The following is a 21,190-nucleotide window of genomic DNA, read 5'->3' as shown; positions in this document are numbered from 1 at the left end:
CGTCGTAACTTAATGCAACCTTGGCTCAGGGACAGCATGTTTTTTTTTCCTGTTCCCACTTACAGCCTGCCATTACTCCTCTGAATACACACACAGTCTGTCTCTGTTTCTGAGCCTCTCAAACTCTTAGAAGAGGAAAAACAAATCACCTTGATTAATTTCCCCAGAAACAACTGCTATGTGCCCCATGGTGCATGTGCCCTCACAGTCTCTCCAGAAGTGCATCCTACTTACTACCAGAGAAAAGTGTGAGTTAGTCTGCCACACAGCCACACTTCACCAACATCTCATGTATTGAGCATTGATATTATGCACAGCTGTCAGTGAAAATCCCTCGTTTCATAATTTAGTGGATAAGACTGGGGGTCTGGTGCTTAACAAGCTGAGAACTAAGAAGACTATTAAAAAGACTGTCTGTGCAGCCAGAGCTTTGTTTTGTTTTCAAAACGCCCATTGCAATTACTGCTGTGGCCTAGACGTTAATACAACATGAGTAGCATAGGCTAGAAATAAAACCACACTTTTTGTCTCTTTTTAAAATTCACATCCAAGGAATATTCTTAATTGTATCAAAGCCCATTCCAGGGATCTGACGCTGTCAAAATGTGAGTTGCATCTAACGAGTGTCCACATATTGTTGATGTATCTGTCATTTGATTGTTAGTCATATCTTGATCCTACTTGTGGCATGCTTTGCAAACATGAACAGAAAAGCATGTGGTCATATAAAAAGCCCCACCAAACCTTTCTGTAATTATTATTTTCTTTTACTATTAACTGTTTAAAAAACATTAGGTACATTCATAATAACCCCACCTCCAAAAAAAGAAAAAGAAAAAAAATCCCTCAGCCATCCCTACCTCGTCACGCTGGTTTCAAAAAATGTGATTGTTTTCTCTAAGCTAAAAACTACAGGTGACCAAATGGCTTCGATTTTATTTTGTGGAATTTGCTGACAATAGGAAAAATACCAAATAATGTAACCCTTTAGACTTTGACCTTCATGTCCTATCTTAGATCATTGACATGACTGCATATAGAAAGAGCATTTCAGAAACAGAGCCTCAACAATTCATCAATCTGTGTATAAAAATTGTGGAACAATTTCAGAAAAATTTAAAATTTCAAAGACATTGAAGATCCCTCTATCTAAAATATACAATATCATCAAAAAATTCTGAGAAATAGGTGGAATCTCCCGGGAATCTCAGGTACAAAGCAGAAGGTCAAAACTGGATGCGTGTGTTCTTCAGGCGCTCATGCGGCGCTCCATTAAAAAATGGCATGACTCTCTACTGGAGAGGGAGAGGACCATGCAGCTTGTTATCAGCGGTCAGTTCAAAAGCCTGCATCTCTGATGGTACGGGGCTGTGTTAGTGCCTGTGGTGTGGGCAGCTCACACATCTGCAAAGGCACCATCAATGCTGAAAAGTACATAGAGGATTTAGCGCAACATTTGCTCCCATCCAGACAACCTCTCTTTCAGGGAAGGCCTTGCATATTTCAGCGAGAGAATGTTAAACCACATACTGCATCCATCAGAACAACATGGCTTCACAGGAAAAGAGTCTGGGTGCTGAACTGGCCTGCCTGTAGTCCAGACTTTTCACCATAAAACAAAAAATCCGGCAGCAAAGGCCCAGGACTGTTAAGCAGGCAGAGTCCTGCATAAGACAGGAATGGTACAACATTCCTCGTCTAAACTCCAGCAACTGGTCTCCTCACTTCCCACACACTTACAGACAGTTGTTAAAAGAAGAGGGGATGCTACACAATAGTAAACATCACCTTTTGTGAGATGTGTTGCTGCCATCAAATTAAAAATGAGCTAATATTTTCCATGAAAAGTTAAAGTTTCTCACTTTCAACAACTGATATGTTGTTTATGTTCTATTGTGAATAAAATGGGTTGATGAGATTTGCAAATCATCTTATCTTTTTATAGTTATGTTTTACACATTGTCCCAACTTTTGGGGAATTGGGGTTGTTTAAAATAAGTCCCTATGCAATTTCCTGCAGTTTCCCCCAATCCTTATGTTAAAATTGTTGGAGGTACTTTTTTAAACACTTCTATCACTTGTCTGCAATAAAAAAAAAGAAAAAAAGGAAGCAGTGCAAGTGCTGCCATGTCAAAACAAAATGATTCTCCACTGAATTGAACTGAGTAAGAAAAACAGAGCTGCATTCTTTATGTGTCTCAAGGACAGACTGGTAACCCTGAGACACTGCTGCACTGGTGAATAAAGGGGAAACATCAACACTCAAACACAGACATACACACATTCACTCACTAACAGCACCCAATCCATTTCCGCACTCAGATAAACACAAACTGTATCTGGGTATCCAAACTATTTGCAGAAGCTTACTACTAAACCTCAGTTCAAAGTCATCCCAGATTACCTTGAGGAATGATGATGATAATGATGGTAGGGGGCTGCTGACCCTGGTGACTTATGGCTTTTAAACTCTCTTCATTAAGTCTTAAGGTTTTAATCACTGGTGGCAGTAGTGAAAACAGCTTGCATGCTATTTCTTGGAGCAAGTCAAAAAATCGTTGAAAGCCAAGAAAAGCTCCTTTTTTGGTTGTAGAGTCAACATGGAAAAGTGAGTGTTAGTGTAGCGAGCTGGCATTGGGCTTCTTTTGCCTCAGATATTGTGGGGGAAAAACACTTGCTTCATGCACTTTACATATATCAAATTTCATGCCAGGAAACTTCAGACCTGCAGAAGTTTGTCAGGGCTGCTTTGGGTTCAATGAGCTTGCAAGGTGCTGGGCATGATGTTCAGAAGTGTTTGGAACGTCTAGTACACTCCAAAGCATACAGCTACTTAGGTCACTGGTCTAATCCTTGTGGGAATTTTCATAAAGAGACTGTAGGCACCAGGAAACAGAACAGGGAGACACAGAGAAGAAGACTTCAGCTGTTTATGGTTTCCATCAAAAAATTCTGTTCATTTTCTTTACAATAGAAAAATCGGAGCTTCTTATCTTGATGCGACTCTGTTTGCAAATCCATTGTTAGGGACACTGGTGTCAAATATTCTCTATTCTTTGTCCACACCCACCCCTGTCTGTCTTCATACAAACACAAGACGGCCTCTTGCAACATTCAATGCGACATGATTTGGACTCCTCCAGCAGTAACATATCTACTGTGTGGTTTATACCAGGGACACATGCCAGCCGGCTTTTAGTCTCCACTGAGAGGTGAAACAATGTTGGCAGTGGTTGCTGTTGCAGATCACTGTAAAGACCCAGTGCACTTTTGTATGGGTAAAAAAATCCCCATAAATTGTTGATTTCAAGCGGATTTCTTTATTAAACTTTATATATATTTTTAGGGTTCACAAAATCATGGTATGTAAAATGACTGCTGAGGAAGATGAAGAGGACTAGGGCAGAGCAGAGGAAAAAGTGGTGGAAGTTGAAAAATGAAGAATGTTGTATAGCATTCAGGAAGGAGTTGAGACAGGCTCTGGGTGGCCATTAGTTGCTTCCAGATGACTGGACTACAGCTAATGTGATCAGGGAGACAGGTAGGAGGGTACTCTGGAAAGAGGAAAGTGGACAAGTGGTTCACAAAATCAAGCACCTAATATTCATGGAAGTTTTAATTTTTATATAGAAATTATGTTTATCCCAAAGCTATTAGACAAGAACAAACAATTTTTAAGTATTTAATAGCAGTGACATTTCAAAATGCAGAATCAGATGAGAACAATTGAGTCTATGGTATCCTGAGTAACTGTGATATGTTTCTACTTTGAAGCAAAAAAGGCGTTTTGAAGGTTCATCCCGAGCAGGATATAGGAGAAGGACTGGAATCCAAAAACATTTTGAAATTTTTATAATTTTCTTAATCAGGCAAACATTGCCATGAAGTCATTCTACTTTGAGCAACCTCTACATCCTGTTTGGACGCAGCGATGTGTCAAACAGAACCAGCCCCTGATGGCTCCATGTGGATGGAATGCCTCAACAATCCACACAAACAAAAGCACATGTGTGCACTTGCATTATGTGGTAAGGTCCACATAATATGGTTTGACACAAGCCATCTTCCATAATAAACAGACCTTTTGCTATCACTAACCGTGGTGTGCTTTTCATTTAAATCATAGTAGACATCGTGCCCTCATCAACACTCAATTAGCATCAATGTATGCCCAAGAAATCTGATGTGTCAGATTCTACTTCACCACTGACTGGGAGCCATTATTTTTGCAATGGAAAACATGAATTTGCTGTAACATATCTTCCAAATGGTTCAGTGCACTTTTTAAACACAAACAGTTTGGGTGCCATTTCCTGATTTGATTAAATAAGCTGCTGAAAACCTAAAGTGTGTGGTGGATACAGCCATTGTGTTTTCGTAATGTTAAGCGCTCACTCAGCATGTTTATGGGATTCGTCCTAACTTTCAACAGTGATAAATCTACATATTGTAGAGCAGCAAGCAGAGCTCTTAAATTACATCTGCTCTGGAAAGATTTCCCTATAAGTCTAGCATTTCATTTTCAGGAATATCTGATGTAATATAAGGCTGCTGACATGCTGTCATTATTCTCCTCCAGAGAGGAGCTTTCTCACAGTGCAAAAATCAAAACAAGAAAACAGAAAGCGAGGAAGTTTACCTATACTAACTGGCCCCTGGGAAGTTTGCAAATATACCTCTGAATCACATCTTAAGTTTCGACAAGGCCACTGGAGCTGTTGAAAGCTCCTGCCTCATTCCCTCTCATTGCTTTTCACACTTGTTCTTATCCCCTGTGAAAGAGGCAGTCTTTAAAAAGCAGCTTAAACTGTTGACAGACTTTTGAAGAGTCAGTCCCCCAAGTGATGCACCTGAGATTATTGAAACAACATGAAACGTAGCTGGTGTAAGACTGTGTAAGTTAGTCGGGACTACACAGATGAATTTTCCAACTCCAAAGATTTGGAACAAGTTTATATATGTGTCACCATTCAAAAATTTCTTTTGGAGTCTGTTTAAAAATGTGTTTTTCTGTGAATGCATTTAGGAGGATCAGTGCTGACACCATAGGTCGCCTCATAATTCACTACTTTGAACACAGATAGAGACTAAAGTGGTTCAATAAAATCCATGAAAGATCAGAGGCCAGACTGTAGAAGCAAAAACGTGAGGATTTTACGGTCCGAACATTAACTGGACTACTATATATTCATGATTTTTACAGGCAGTGATATAATCAAGGGCAAACTGGAGTTATGATGATGTATTAGTATGAAAAGCCAACAGACAAGCATGACATGTGTCAGGCATTTTATTTCCTTATTATCTGGCCTCATACATAAATTACACTTTTCATATGGCAGCACCTCAACACGGCTTATACAATTTATGCAGATATGAAATACATATAAATAAATGTTACCACAAAACAGGAAATGTGCTGCCAGATGGTTCATTATATGGCGATACTGCATTACACCAAATACTTCATAGTTGTTTAAGTCTATGTACATTTACATTCACATAAAGAAAAGGTGAAATAAATACTTGCGTATAAAATAAAGCATGTGTACGGACACTTTACATTGTTAAACACAAAAAGATCAGTTACCTGATACACATGTGGCAAACGTAAAATAAGATAGAGACACTTAAATATCATAATAATCCCTTCATTTACAGTATGACACCTGAGAACTTTGACGGAACTATATTCTGACATTCACATTGAGAAGTGCATTTCTCAGTTGTGGCTTTCATAATTGTTTACATTGTCATTGTTTACATTTCATACTTGTATACTAGCAGATTAGGATTGTAAAATTCCCTTTGGTTTAAGCGTGTACATTGTCACATAAGGCACAGAAATAGCACCATTCAAAAGAATTCATAAAAGCAAATATGGCTTCCAAATGAGTTGAACATACACTACAATATGGAGCTTGCACACTGTACCAATTCTATACATTTAAGGTTTAAATGACATAAGGAATAATATTTTCTACTTGTTTCTTTTGCTAGCATTTTATCAATTTTCCGGTCTTCTGCTCATCACTGGTTGAAGAAATACAAAAACATACAGTATAAACTAAATACAAAGTACCCTGATATTGTCAAAAAAAAAAAAATCAAAATACTCTAAACAATAACGTGTTTGTATGTACAGTTTGGACCGGCTCTTAAAAACAATGGTGCAGAGAAGAATGTGAGGTACAGGAGGCAATGCTTTACAGGCAGCATCTGGATAGAAATCATGCTGGTGTCTCCAGAGATGGACCAGTGCATTATATCTCTCTGGAGTATCTAGTGGAATTTTACTGGCCTAGGGTGAAGTCTTTTTTTTTCTGAGTTCTTTTAAGTTGCTCCAGATAAGATAACCCGTTTGCTCTGTAAAAGCTAAAAGTCTAATGGTTCTTCCTGGTCCCTGCACGCTACCTGAGAGATACACATAGGAATTTAGGTCTCTCTGATGTCTGCAAACGTAATCTCTACAGGTTTTGTAACCTACACCCTTCTCATTATGAAGCTTAAATGTGTGTAGTGCACTTGTTGTTATGCCCTACTCTTGTCTGCATATTTGTAAAATTTCTCTCTGGGCTCCAAATCTCATTACCACAACCCAGTCTTCACTCACACACACACACACACACACACACACACACACTTTATTCTAGGCATGCTTTACATAGAAAGCTAGATTATTGTACCTTTCAATTGCCTCACAGCAGCTATTTCATAACTGTTGCCCTGCTACTGCACCAAAGTCAAGATCTACAAATATTTAAATTGATACTGAGGCTACGGTATGATCATAAAAAATGTTTAATGTTTTCTTTTTGACTGAATATAATGTAAAGATGGCAGGCTATTCTCTCATAGAACACTACTTTGTTTGGATTTGTTCTAATATCAAAGAAATTGAAACAAGCTTATTTCAGGAGTGCTATTAAAAATAATGGTATCTACATGGGTGTCTTTTCTGGATGCTTCTGTGGTTGTCATGGCAGCAAAACCTGGCTTTCTCCTGCAGTGTGTTAGGGTAGCACCTGACTGTGAAACTTGCCTTTCAGTTAGAAAGAACTACAGTTCAAAGCCTGCAGTCAGCTGGACAAGGATCCGCTGCAGCATTCAACACTGGAGAGACTCTGTCTGAACCCAATCCAGTAAGTGTGTAACGCCTGGGTTTGAATTTGAATTGCTACAGACACCTCACAAGTAAACCCTAAGGAGAAAGTGTACCTGAAATGAATTTTATAACCTGGCAAATAGTACAGCAACTCTGTGAGTGGAAGTGGTTGTACACACAGTCTAGATAAACTGAAAGCAAGACTTGCACACATTAAGAAGGCACGCTTGGGCGACAGCTGAAATACATACAGAATCACAGCATGAACACCTCACTGATATGAAAAAAAAAAAAAAAAAAAAAAATCTTCTCAAAGAGCTGCACATGTCCACGTGCCTGTAAACCGTTCCTAACTTGATAAAGGTTTTGAAATGTAACTGCATTTAAACAATAGGACTGTTGATAATCACAAAGTTAAAATATTTAGGTTAAACATAATGAGTTGGTCCAAAAAGACACATGCAAAGTGGAGTAACAAAAGAACTAAAAACTCCAAATAGAAAAGGGTTGAAAGGCACATTCTGACAAAAATCTGATAAATGGCAACTGTATAGTGTTTGTTACTGACAACGAAAACCTTAAATTATATTACAATACAAAAATAAATGCTGAGTAAAATAAATTAGACATTTTTTTCCTGCTATGTACAGTATTTACACCACTTTAATTTACACTATATACACATGACAGTGGAAGAGGTGAAGGACGGGTCTGAGCTAAGGTTGGCTGTAGCGCCAAAGAGGCGGATGTGTTGACACGACAAGCAAATGAAGAGTCGTGCAGGGATGAACGGGGATGGATGCTAAAAAGAACAACAACGTGCAAACAACATTAAAACTCAGTCAGTTACTCTCTATTAGGTAAGAGCTTATTAATATGCACAGCAATATGATGTCCAATTAAGCATTAAAAATGATTACTATAGCTAATGACTTTAGTTGTTCGGTTACAATGGCCGCATCAATTCTAAAGTTACAGCAAGTTCCACGCAAGATTTGGAGCTATTGGTTATATAATGTAATGTAAGGTTGTTTTTTAGAAATATAAGTATTATTGTCATATTGTAATGCACTTTGCACCTTGATGAAGTTGGATCTATTCCACTATCACAGGCAGACTGGAACCAGAGGATGGTGTACATTTACCACAGTAGCCTCCACACATTCCCGACACTCTGCTACCATCCTGTGGACACAAGAGGAATAACAGCATTGTTTGGTAAACAGTTTTATAAAACAGTGATGATGTAGTATTTGGTCAGGATAATAGCTTTGCTGTGTTTTAGTCCTGTGATGGTGAAACCGGCTGTAACATTTTTTGACCCGTCACTGAACAGAACTACTACAGTAAAACTCTGTAAAAGGATCTGTAAATGTCAACAAACTGGCAGCCTGATTCTGGATTGTGCAACATCGAGTAGTCTGAGAATTTCCCCAGTTTGAATGGTGTGTGCAGTGGGATTGTTTTGGTGACACGGAAATGTAACCTTTTCTTTTTAAAAGGCACACAGAAAATGAGGCCCAACAAGCAGGTTGTCATAGGGTGTGAATTGGGTAATGTCTGCAACAAGCTGAGAAAAACAAGCTAATTAATCAGCAGCACTTCACTGGCACAATCTGCATGCAGCACAATGGGCAGTTTCAACATCCAGCAAAATAAGGAAATTGCATCAGGTGAGGATACCAAAAGCTCTATCCCAGTCACACTGAATGTACACTGAGTGGTATGTTTGATCCCCTCTGGAGTGCTCTCCCCATCCTACTATCACAACCTGGCTTCATTTAAACTGCTTTGAGTGGCCAGAGCAGGCCGGCTGGCTATGAATATCAGACTGAGAGCACTTTTTGGCATCGTCTTTGCCTCCTGTTGTACCCTTGCCAAGAAGCACTCTCCAGCTTGATCTCCATTTCAAAAGCACAGGGCAAAGTGGTTTTTTTGGGGGGCAGGGGGGGGGCGCACTTGAGAGAGCAGCTGTCCATTAAAGATCCACTCTCAGTGAGTTTATGAAGAATAGTGAAGACAGAGTGGACTGAAAAAAGGGGTGTGAGAGGAGAGAATGGAGAAAATGAGGCAGCAGTAAACAGTATTATGGAAAAGTTCTTAAGGTCTCTAAAGATTTACAAACTCAATATAACTTTTACTTTTACTTATTAGTAAAACTATCTAACTATATAATTGCCTGACACATTTAAAATATGACTAGAATATCATCATGGATCAGCGATGAAGTGAGGTCTTTCATAGCTCAAAAAAAAAAAAAAACAGGAAACATTACAGACTGTAGAGTCAAACTCATTTTCATATTTTGACAGATGTGACAAATTTGACGTACCTGTGACTTTCGTACATCAGCCACTGCGTAGTTGCCCTGGGGGATCCACGTGGTGTCCTCGGCCACCTTAAAACCTGTTCCTGAAAGGTTGACCCTGAAGCGGCCCTAAAAGAAAATTGAGAGGGACAAAAACTAAGAACAAAAATAAAATATAACGCAGAGTAGAAATGCGTTTAAAGATGCATGAGAAACCTCATATTCACCATGCGCTTTGATACAGAGATTTTAAGTGTGTAATGTACCATGAGCAGTAGAAAGAAGGACTAAGACCGTTAAAAGTGGCTCAGTTCATAAGCTACTTTCAGAGTGGTTCTAAAATTACAGTAACTACAAGCTTGATCACCAGAAATAGAAGATTTAGACTAAATATAAGAACCACGATTATTAGCTTCATTAGCAGTGTCATATTAACCAAATATGTCTAAGGCAATTACAAATCCAACAAAGTGCCCTTTTTGGGGAATTTATCTTAAAACACATTCAAACTAAAAAAAACAAACACTGCTAAAGACATAGATATTCAATAAATCAAAATAGTCTAAATCAATGTCTATCTTTTTACTTTTATGTATGTCTGTTCCAAGGTTCTGGTATTGTGCATTTATTTTCAACTAAATAGGGTGTTTGTTCATATAAAAGGAGCAGTCTATAGTTCCCGCTCCTGTTATACCTAGAAAAAGATCTGTTGTCATTCTCACCTGTGGACAACGGGCAGCGCTGTAACAATCTCCACCTGTGGCGAACGGCACACTCTGTCCTTCATGGGTGAAAGCAAACTGCCAGTCTGTAGCTAAATAACAAGATACAGTTAAACAAACTAATCGTGTATGATTGTTGGGAATTTGTAACTTGAAATGTGATGCTTTAGGACCTCAGATGAACTTGCATAATGACAGTTTACATCTGCCATAATGACCGAGCTTTGTGTTATTTAACCTACACTAAATCTGGCCTTAGTTTAAGGGTCAGTCTAATGGTAATATCTGTATAATTCCATCTACTTAGAGCAGTTACATTTAATCCCCTTAAGCCTTGTAATTGTGCTCTGCTTAAGTAAACCTTGGAGACATCTTGAGCCTATTAATCTGTGTAAGCATGGACATAATTAAATGGTTAAGTTGTTGAAGTTGTTATTTAAGAATAATGTCGAGTTAACTTTGGTGCAGGATGCAGCTCTCTGTGTGTTTGTGTTTGCCATCTGCCTTCAGCACAAGTGTGGGCCACTTACTAATGATGTTCATCTTGCTGATGTCCAGGCGGACTTTAGAGAAGGTGGTGACACCAGCAGCTGTGTAGTCCCTCCGACAGTCACAGTCCTCTCTTCTGGAGCTATTGGCTGGACACTGGGTGGGATCATTGAGCCTGGGAAACACATACAGCTGAACTTTATTTTACATTACTGTGGAATTTCTTCATTTACAGAAAAAACAACAACAACTATGCCATGAGTTACTTTGATTCTGTATTTAAACAGGCTCTTCTCATCGTGTTGTCCTGTTAGCTGTTTTACCTGAAGCCAAAGATCTCAGAAAAATTCTCCCCTTCTCCTGTTGTCAAGGTGATGTACTCCTGTGGCGTCTCTGTCTGCATTCCTGCGCAGTAGACCTAAGGAGGAAAAGGTGGAGGAGGAATACCAGAGGGAGAGAAACTGTCAATGTTTAAGTCCTTTGACATGTCACGAGAGAAGGTGTGAAGACTTGATATTTAACTGTCCCTCACCCACTTACTAAGGCTTCCTAAAATGTTTCATGCACGTATATGAAGCAATAAGATCATACAATAATAACCTTGACTGCTTTTCCTTGAATGTTGAGAAGGTGTTCACTGTCTGGGAAGGGGCCGTTCATTTTCTGAATGTCCTGACAACTGGACGGCAAATGGCCTTAGATATACCGAAAAAAGTAAAAAATAAGCACAGTAGTGGATAATGCAAACATTTATCATGACACAGGCACTTAGGGTGTAAACACGCACGTAAGCTTGCTCAAACAAATCTCAATATTTAAGTCGAGTGTGGCAACTTGCTGCATCAAATCAAATAAGATGAAGAAGCCCCCCCACCCTTTAATGTCACATGCTACCTCAGGGAAATAAATACAGTGGACACTTCATCTTTATATATAATACATTTATAGATTATAAATGTTTCATTAATACCCGAATCTAAGAGATGACCAGATCAAGTGAAGCATTTTACTGGAATCTGATATCCATTCAGTTGGCCTGTGTGTAACACTGGTAGCCTTGACTTTTGGTAGAGCAGCATAGTTGTTTGGTACTCACAGCTTGGATTTTTGCAGACCTTTCTAACTTCTGGCATGGTGTCTGGAGAGCAACTATTGCTTTCTTGACCATCTGCTGACACACACTGCACTGTCCTTTCCACCGTTCCATCCCCACAGCTGGCTGAACACTGAAGGGGGGAAGTGAACCATGAAAGTGTGAAGATAAAAAAGCAAAATGCCTCATGTAACATCCCAGACTCATGAGGTTAGATATGTCACTACTGGCTACCGATTATTAATTTACTGCAATATACAGTAACAATGGAAATTTGTATAACGATAAAAAATAGTTGAACTCTTATTTAGTCACTGGAGAGAACCACAACAAAGGACTCACGACTTTATTTTAGGAAAGTAAGACTACAAATATACACATGCCACCTTAATAGAATAGTAATACTTGACTGGACTAAATTTAGAAACATGGACTTGCTCACCGGCCCCCAGATTCCAACCCTCCACTCCGGTAATGGTGGGCACAGGCCCAAATTACAAGGCATGTAGCTTTCAGGCGGTGTCCCAGGACAGTTGGACAAAGACTGATGGCCATACTCATAGTTGTCGTTCTCCACGTGGACCTCGCTGCAGGAAATCAGACGCTGACGGTAGCCCTGGCCGCAGCTGGCTGAGCACTGGAGGAAAGCATAAATCACCAGCATGAAATTACCATAGATGGCCTCACAGGAAACATGGGTGATGTTTCCTTTCCACAACACTGGAGTCAAAGGTGGTCATTTGATCATCAGTGGTGGAAGTGTTAAGTACAGCAAAGTGACTCAAAAGTCTTTAGAAGGAAAACATCAGGTGGGTGAGACACAGCCTCTCTGACTCTCACCTCGGTCCATTCCCCTGTGATCCAGATGAATTCACAGACGTGGTTGTTACAGCTCTCTATATCTGGAGGTCTGATCTGGTTCACACAGTACATTTCATGAACCTCTTGCTGGTTGTGGTCCACACATTGCAGGGATCGTCGTCGGTGGCCCGAGCCACACGATTTACTGCACTGTGGTAGCGACAAAATCGAAAAAGATGTCAAATTATGTATGAGTGGGGTTAGGAGAAAAAATATTACATTCATATGTTGTAGAAGCAACAGAGTCCATATGAAAAGTTGACCTGTAGAAAATTTTATTTCCTTGGTTGACTATTGAAGTTTGGCTATGACTACAACCCTGAGCAGAGCACCCAATGAATAAGGACCCAATATTATAAATGTCTAGCTATAAGTTTTTGCAATAATGCAGCACCTGATGTACTGTCTATCCTTAATTTTTTGTTTTTATCTAATTGAATTGCGGTACTCTTCTGGCCATCTGTTAAAAAGGATTTGTTCCTTTTATTCAATGTTCTTTTCATTCCTCGATGCATGTGCATCTACAGCTGAACATGCATCAACGAAAGAGTTAACTGAAGCAAAGTAGGGTGAATTTCTAATCAGCGAATTTGAACAACAAGAATGAGGTAAGTGTGTTCTTTTACTGATTGGGACTATGGGGGAAAAGACGTGAATCTAAGATGGGAGGAACATTGTGTTTTTGAGAAGAAGAATCTGAGCTTAGGACCCTACATAGACCTTAGCCCCAGACCTTACACAGATTCTAAGACTTAAAACATACAGTCTAAAAATGTGTCTGATCAAATGTCATGGACACCCACATATTCTGTCACAGGATAAGAATATCCCTAATAAGATTACATTTAACCAAACAATGAACTGTTGTCCTAGCAGCAGACAGTCACCATCTTAACAAAAGACCAGACTAAATATAAATACTGTATGTTTGCTAAACAGTGCTCCTTGTAGAAAGATAATGCAACAACCCAAGTCCTGGACTAATATCTCTGTCTGGGCTTTTGCCATTCTCAATTGATAAAAGAGTTAAATGGTTAGACTCCGGATGGCTGTTATGTCTTTGTTGGGGCAAAATCACCAAATCCACCTGTTTTTTCAGGGTGTGGTTATGAAAACACGAGTGCAGTAACAGTGAGATGATTGCTCGACTGAAGTTTATAGCCATAGATTCAATGTAACACTGATACAACAACATCCATGTGGTAACTCAACTTTTGCCCTCAGGTCTGTAAGAGTGGATATTCAAGCAATGATTCAAATCCATATTTGAGGAAAGGCTCAGGGGGCCTACACTTGAGTCAGAAACACTGTGGTGTTACCACTACAGCAAAACCCAGCTGGTCTTCATCAGCCTTAAATACACTGTCAAACAACTGGAATGCCTGGAACTGCTATGTTGAGTAATGCTGTACTCTGTTCTATGCATGACGGGTACTTTTAATAATACTGATAACAGACAAAGCTATAAGCAAAATATAATCTTTCATCAGATAGATTGAGACTATAGCAACATGCTAGGCCACAACCTTTTTTTTTTATGTGTGAAGTCGATGTAAGTACTGGGTGGACTGATGTAATTACCTCCAGCTATTAATTGGGACACCCGTGTAGCAGGGGCCTATCAAGGAGTTTTTTAAATCAGGGGACACAAAGAGGCCACATTTTATACAGAGGGGCCAAGTACATGTCCAACATTCAGTCACAATTATTCATTCAGTAAGTTGTATATACATTTCTTAATAGCCATTGGTTTTTAAAGGTTGAGGCAAGGACTCACATCACTGAATGTATATTATTTGATGGTTATTTATTTTATGGTTTCTTAAAGCTTCTTAAATTGAAGCACGTACTTTACTTCAAAAGTACTATTCAAATAACAACTTTGAACAATGTGATATTTTATATTTATCCCTAATACTACAATTTCTAAAATGATATTTTAAAAGGACAGGGAATTAGTCTCCCAATCTAATTAGTAGAAAGCTGATTAGTGATTAGTACACTATTGTTAATTACTTCATATAGGCCTATCAGGAACTAACTGTAAAACAGATAACAGTAGTTATCAATTGTTTACAGTGTAGTCAGTGTAGAGAAAAAAGGCTGCTGCAATATTCCATTACCACGAGACTGTAAAAAACCAAAACTCTACTCTAAAAAATGCTAATCAATAATAATAATAATAATAATAATAAAATGAAGCATTGGAGAGCATTTAAGCATCTTCTCTATCCATTTGCATGCATCTTCTATCTGAACCCATACAAGATAACAGTGCTAAAACATACACCTATCTGCCATGTCATTTCCACCACCTGGTGGTTTTAATAAAAAAATATATTTTTTTAACAAAATAAACTAATAAATACTGATGTATCGTTACACCTGTCAGCAACAATTAACTACTGTACACAATTTGGCAAAATTACCATATGTGTTGTTTAAATAACATTCTTAGTGTGTTCTTATACTTTTGTACTTTAAGTAAAATGTACACAATCAGGATAGTGCTTTTTCTCATGCAAAACAATTAATGTGGTACTTTTCACAGTATCAGCAAAAATTTCTAAAACTCAGGTACAGTAACACATCGTCCTCAATTATACTACTCAAATTATGCCCATCAACACAACCAGTGTACTGGAGATTTGTTTAAAATAAGGCAAACTTTTTCTTAAACTACGATCATTACACAAATATTTAATACACAAGTATCTACAATAATCATGCATATTTTAGATACACTATATTGCCAAAAGTATTCGCTCACCTGCCTTTAGACCCATAGGAACTTTAGTGACATCCTATTCTTAATCCATATGACGTCGGCTCACCCTTTGCAGCTCTAACAGCTTCAACTCTTCTGGGAAGGTTTTCCACGAGGTTTAGGAGTGTGTTTATGAAATACATAATACACAGCTCTAATTCATCCCAAAGGTGTTTTATGGGGTTGAGGTCAGGACTCTGTGCAGGCCAGTCAAGTTCTTCCGCACCAAACTCACTCATCCATGTCTTTATGGACCTTGCTATGTGCACCTGAAATCATTTATTTGGATGGGTGAGCGAATACTTTTGGCAATATAGTGTATCAGCTGAATAAACACCTACCCAGAACTTCCCCGCAGATACTAATTACCAATGTGGAGCTGCGCCTCCTGCTAGTGGTTCGGCAGCAGAGAATCATCCAGCTGAACCTGATCTCCGATCTTTTGTATGGATGTAGTAGCGTATCCCATAAATACTTAACTTCATACACAAAGTTTTACAGTAAAGCATCGTTAATATCAACACCATTCACCGCGGATTCCGACTGCTGAGCTGCACGCGCAGCGACACTTACTCGCTGATTGTGCATGTGACATGACGTCACATGTCACCCCCCCCATCAAGCAGAGCAAAACTAATTAAGCTCTACTTCCGCAAAACACGTTTCCTGTTTCTCAGTGAGCCAGATTCAACATCACTTGATCAGAGCGAAGAAGAAAGTGCCACAGCAGCTGCCCGGTCTAATAAACCCAACTTTCCGCCAGCATCCGAAGCCTCTGGCCTGCAGAACATGGCAATTACTGTCTAGGTGTTAATTCGTTAGCAACCTCAGGAATTGATTTGTCAAAGCACAGAGTGAACCACAGGCTGTAAAAATGCCGAGCAAGCCATTCAGAACTGGGATAAGAATCATCCATTTTTACAAAGAGTTTGGCTTCGCTCAAACCCAACAATCATCTGATCATCAGATTTTCATTGGGGCGTGCAGCAGCTCCCCCTTCACCTCCCCTCTGGCCTCCTGACTGCAGCTTCCGCCTGAAGAGACAGCCACTCCAGCCAGGTATGACACAGCAAAGTCAGGACAGAGCTGCAAAGCTACTCGTACAGGCGTCCAGATCTTCCTCTGCTTACCGTCTGCCAGTCTCCTTCTCTCCAGCGGTACCGTGAGGGACAGTCAGCGACCCGGCAGCTCTGGCTAGAGGCCGGTCTGGAATGCGCGGGACAACCGGTCTCAAGCGCGCTGCGTCGGTCTCCCAGCTGGCAGAAGACTTCCCGTTGCTGGACGCCGTCGCCACATGAAGCTGAACACTAAACGCAAAACAGGTAAGAGCCTTTTCAGTGTTGAACCTTTATTACACCATTATACGCAATGCATTTTAATGACCTTTAAGGCAGCTTTCTATTTTATGAGCTACACGTGGTATTAAATTGTCTCCTAAGCTAAAAAATTTACTGTGTCTTTAATTTGAGGCAATACAAAATTGTCTGCTCTACTGCAATTCAGTCTGGCATTCTGTATATGTATGTAGTTGTTAGAAATATGTAATCTCTGAATGCTTAATATCATTTCCAATATTTACAATATCATTTACAGCCATACGAAGAAGCCGGACACGAAAAACCGTGTGCTTTTGTAAAACTATTTCTAAACTATAGCAGCAATATTTTGAATGAACAACTTCTTCACAGAGAATGTGAAGAATGAGAAAGGTATGCTCTCTCTCTTTTTCAACAGATGATGTTGATTATGAATAATGTGCCCTGTGATGAAGTTAATGTAATGCATGTAGATTGCATAATCCACAGATAATAACACATAATTTATGTACCTATGCAGTGAAGCAGGAGGACATTGTTTTGTATGTGTGTTTCTGTGTGCACATAAGAGAGTCTGAGACCACCGTCAAACTGCATAGTTTTTCAGCTTCAGTGACCAGCAACTGATAAACACATCCAGATGATCGAGCCCAGGTGAAATCATTTGATTTGATGTAACAGTTTTACAATAATCTATACAAACATTTAATCTGTTGCACAGCCATGCAGCACAACCATTAATGTGTGACCCTCTATATATTATCTGCAATGACATGTCAGCATTTGGACCACTAGGCAGCCTGTTGCACTATGGGTAATCATGCTGTACTTGAGCCTTGCATGAAGTATCATTTTCTCCTGGCATGTGTCCTGCTCCACAGCTGTTTAAAGCAGACACACATCCTCTCTGATGTATGCAGCACAGATGTGTTTCAGTGCTGGGACTCCTGGCCGGTGGGGTGAATTCAGACAAGTGGGACAGGAGCAAAGAGAATGGGGGGAAAAAAGGACGGTAATGAGAGGGAAAGAAAAGAAAAAGGAACAAGCGCAAGACAAGCTCTTCAGCAGCCCAGGTGCAAGTTGTGAGTTTGTCTGGCATGGTGACGTTAGGGACGTGCCAAAGAAAAGACCGACATGTGGTTCCCATTTTGGAGAAAGGAAAAAGTGATCACCAGTGAGAGGATACAAGGGACAGAGAGGAGAAAGGAATCAAAGGATTTTCACTGGCTGGGCTTCAGATCAAACTTCTGTGGTGTCACAGTCCCAGCATTACACCACATCAAACTTTCTGTTAGCTGGCCCTTTCTGCAGGGCCGCAAGCCACCGTGTGATGTGTAAAAGCACCCTGACTTACTTAGTGGCCTGGCATGATGTATAAATACAGTCAGGTTTAGCTGCAGCTGTTTTCACACTTATGCACACTTTTGCCAGCAAGCTGGTAAACATTAAGGTAAGAGAGACAAAAATGTCTCCATGTCTGTGTGTAGGAACACAATAGTGGTAGAGGAGTGCTTTGCAGCAGGATCAGAGAATCCTACCTTGCCCCATTTTCCCGTCTTCCATTTGGGGCATCGTCCGCCTCGACAGCGCCTCTGCTTGCTGGGTTTGGGGGAGAGATGCTGGCAGTTTTCCTCTGCGACGGGGCGGCCTGACCCAGTCACACAGCTCACCTTACGGGACTTCAACCCTCTTCCACAGGAGACTGAGCACTGAAAGTTGGAAAGAAGAAGTTAAATAGAAATCAAACTGTATATTTTGTAGAAAAACTGTAAGTAAGTATACTTAAAAAGTCTGATACACATGATAGAGATTCATATTTTATATGATAATTTAATCTATAATCGTACAACTGCACAGGTAAAGGTCCATATTTTTTTTTAAAAATAAAAATAAAAAAGAAACGTGAAATGAGCCCATGTGAGTAGCTAGTCCAATGGCAGAGAGTGCCCGATCACCCCGGCAACAGTTTGTTTTACCTCCGGGTTCACCGAGTTACCGAAAGTCTAATTTAGTGTGACAGGCAGACACCCTCTCTCTCTCTCTCTCTCTCTCTCTCTCTCTCTCTCTCTCTCTCTCTCTCACACTCACACTCACACTCACACACACACACACACACACACACACACACACACACACACACACAGATACACAGCAGTGTTACAGGAGGGGGTGGAGAAGCACTGGGCTATGCTCGAATAATCAAAGGGGGCGTTGCATGTGGCGATAGATGGGAAGCGACAGGCTCAGAGTTGAATGAGTGCGTGGCCCAGTGTGTGGTGCTGTCCTGACCAGTAAGGGACTGTACTGGACATGAACATGCTGTGACCTGTCACCTCATTTTGGGAAGAGGAAGGGTAGTAGGGCTTATGAGAGGAGTTGATAATAAAATGCTTATTGCTTTTTTTAAAACCCAGGTGCCCTTCACATCCCTGTTTTATTTCAAATATGCTACATTTATTTATTTAATTTGATGTCAGCAGATTGTCTCTTTTATTCAACCAGTAAAGATTATTTGGGTTTGCATTTCCTCCAAAAAAACATCAGCATGTGATTCTTGTGCAGATGTTATTAAATTTGAACAAAAATGCCCAGTGTCTTTCCATTAAGTTTGGATAACAGTGACAAATTTATAATGTAAATAAGTAGAGCAAACATAGTGATTTAAAAAAAACCACTGAAAATAACAAGAGAGACTGAAATCATATATGCATGCCTGATATACGGTACCACATGTGTTTGGGGTGAACCGTGGAGATGAAGTGGATCACCACAGAGGAAACTGGGTTTTCTAGTTAAAGGAAAGAATTTACAATCCAAGGAGGTCCTCCAGACTGTTGTTTGCTCCAAATGTCAGGTTATTCCTTAAAAGCCTTATGTTTTCACAACGGCTTCCCTGCTGTTGTACTCAGAGGAATCAGTACAAACAGTGCAAATGAAAATGCCATGTGTTTTATTAGTAAATTAACCCCAAGCCATTCAAAGTTAATTAACTTTGCCTAAGTTCTCTGGGACTCTGTAATGATCCAGAGCAATGCGCTAATGCACTTCACAATGAAAAAATAAGCAGGATTTTATTTATGCCACAAACCAATCTGATTTTTGAAATGCATTTCAGAAGATGATCATAATAATGATACTAATCCTTGCAGTTCCAGACAAAATTTATTCAAGTAAAACTTTACAAAAAACGAGGCAACTCTTTTGTTTCTATAAGAAATTAGCCCCTCCAAAGACATGCCAATTTCCAATGTAAGTAGTTTTTAAGAATCTGATTGAACTTTTCTTTTTTAAATTTGTTTCCTTTTATAATAAGGTTTAGATCACAGACTATTTCCCAGAAGTCTGTCTGTGCTGGTGGGATGAACCATGAAGGGGCCCCCTTCTACATCAAACGTGACCCTTGGCCCACAAATACACCAATGCATTGTCTTTCTGACAGCCTCCCTTATTCAAGCCACTGTCACCACTGTTATTAGACCAGGCTAGAGGGCCAACAGAAAGGGACAAAGGCCGCTAGTTGAGCACGTGTCACCAGGCGTCCCAGAAAAGGTTGGAGTAGGCTTTAAGAGTGAATGAACACAGTAAATGAGATAGGAGGTATACTGAAGCCCTGTCACACAGGACAAAGATTTACCTTGATGGAAAAAGCTTATTGACACAGACAGTAAAAACAGTGTCACTTAAAGCGCTCACTAATATTAGCATTTTCATCAATGAAAAAAAAAAATCACTGAACTGCAGCAGAGGACTGGATTTCGGTGATATTTTTGCTTGGCCACTCTTTAAATATTTAAGACAAAGTCGAAGGTAAAACACCATAGATTTAAAGTACTTCATCCACAAACACCACAATTACCACAAGGCTGCGGTTGGTAATATTAAGTTAAAGGTTTCAATATAGGTAGCTTAGCAGCAGGATTACAGTGATGCAAGCAGCAAGGTTATTAGTTTAATGGATGTTATTAGGGGTTGGTACATGAATCAGTTATCAAGGGAAAGAAAGCTGTCAGCAGGATGTAGGTTTTATTTAGTTTTTTTCTTCCTTTTTCTTATTTTGCAGTGATCCCGATGTGCTCACTGCTTGTGACATAGAAGTTTTGTTAAAATAAGAATGAAAAAAGCCTTTGACAGTACCTCTACTTGACTTTAATTGTAACCTTTTCTGGGAAATGAACACAAATCCAACATATCCATAAAAAATTAAATATTGACATAACATAATGAAGTAACAATAAATACAAGTAATTACATAAATATACAGAAATCTTCTTGAAACACAGACTAAAACTGCCATTTGTCATTAAGAGACATACAATATTCTTATTTCAAGAGCCTGTTGATGTGGTATACTGCTTTTTGCACCAAGACCCTGACCACAAGAAGTCAAACTGCTAAGACTTGAAGAAATACAGCTAAACAGCAATAACAGAAAAGTCATATGTTCACACTGCTCAACTTTCACTGATTCAATCTCCATTTGATTATACATTTCCTTACAATCTTAATATATAGGAGTCATTGAGAGTGAT

The 21,190-nt window shown here is 39.5% G+C and overlaps 1 protein-coding gene across 1 annotated transcript in view; it reads right to left on the bottom strand.

The window, feature by feature from the left end:
- Window positions 1-5,281: 5,281 nt before the first annotated feature.
- Window positions 5,282-21,190, bottom strand: part of adamts9 (ADAM metallopeptidase with thrombospondin type 1 motif, 9) — a 38,634-nt gene continuing 22,725 nt past the window's right edge. Inside the window, exons 29-40 of the mRNA XM_067505175.1 lie at window positions 18,200-18,370; window positions 16,476-16,652; window positions 12,558-12,728; window positions 12,160-12,354; window positions 11,721-11,850; window positions 11,225-11,319; window positions 10,948-11,042; window positions 10,666-10,799; window positions 10,136-10,227; window positions 9,438-9,542; window positions 8,185-8,290; window positions 5,282-7,907 (exon numbers count right to left, since the gene is read on the bottom strand). Of these exons, the coding sequence (XP_067361276.1) occupies window positions 8,201-8,290; window positions 9,438-9,542; window positions 10,136-10,227; window positions 10,666-10,799; window positions 10,948-11,042; window positions 11,225-11,319; window positions 11,721-11,850; window positions 12,160-12,354; window positions 12,558-12,728; window positions 16,476-16,652; window positions 18,200-18,370 (1,455 nt within the window). The 3' untranslated portion in view covers window positions 5,282-7,907; window positions 8,185-8,200. The remainder of the gene's footprint in view (window positions 7,908-8,184; window positions 8,291-9,437; window positions 9,543-10,135; window positions 10,228-10,665; window positions 10,800-10,947; window positions 11,043-11,224; window positions 11,320-11,720; window positions 11,851-12,159; window positions 12,355-12,557; window positions 12,729-16,475; window positions 16,653-18,199; window positions 18,371-21,190) is intronic.

The sequence above is a fragment of the Channa argus genome, chromosome 5, assembly GCF_033026475.1.
Source record: "Channa argus isolate prfri chromosome 5, Channa argus male v1.0, whole genome shotgun sequence".
NCBI classification, from domain to species: Eukaryota; Metazoa; Chordata; class Actinopteri; order Anabantiformes; family Channidae; genus Channa; species Channa argus.
Note: the sequence above shows the minus strand (reverse complement) of the source record. Positions and strands in the feature narration are given on the sequence as shown.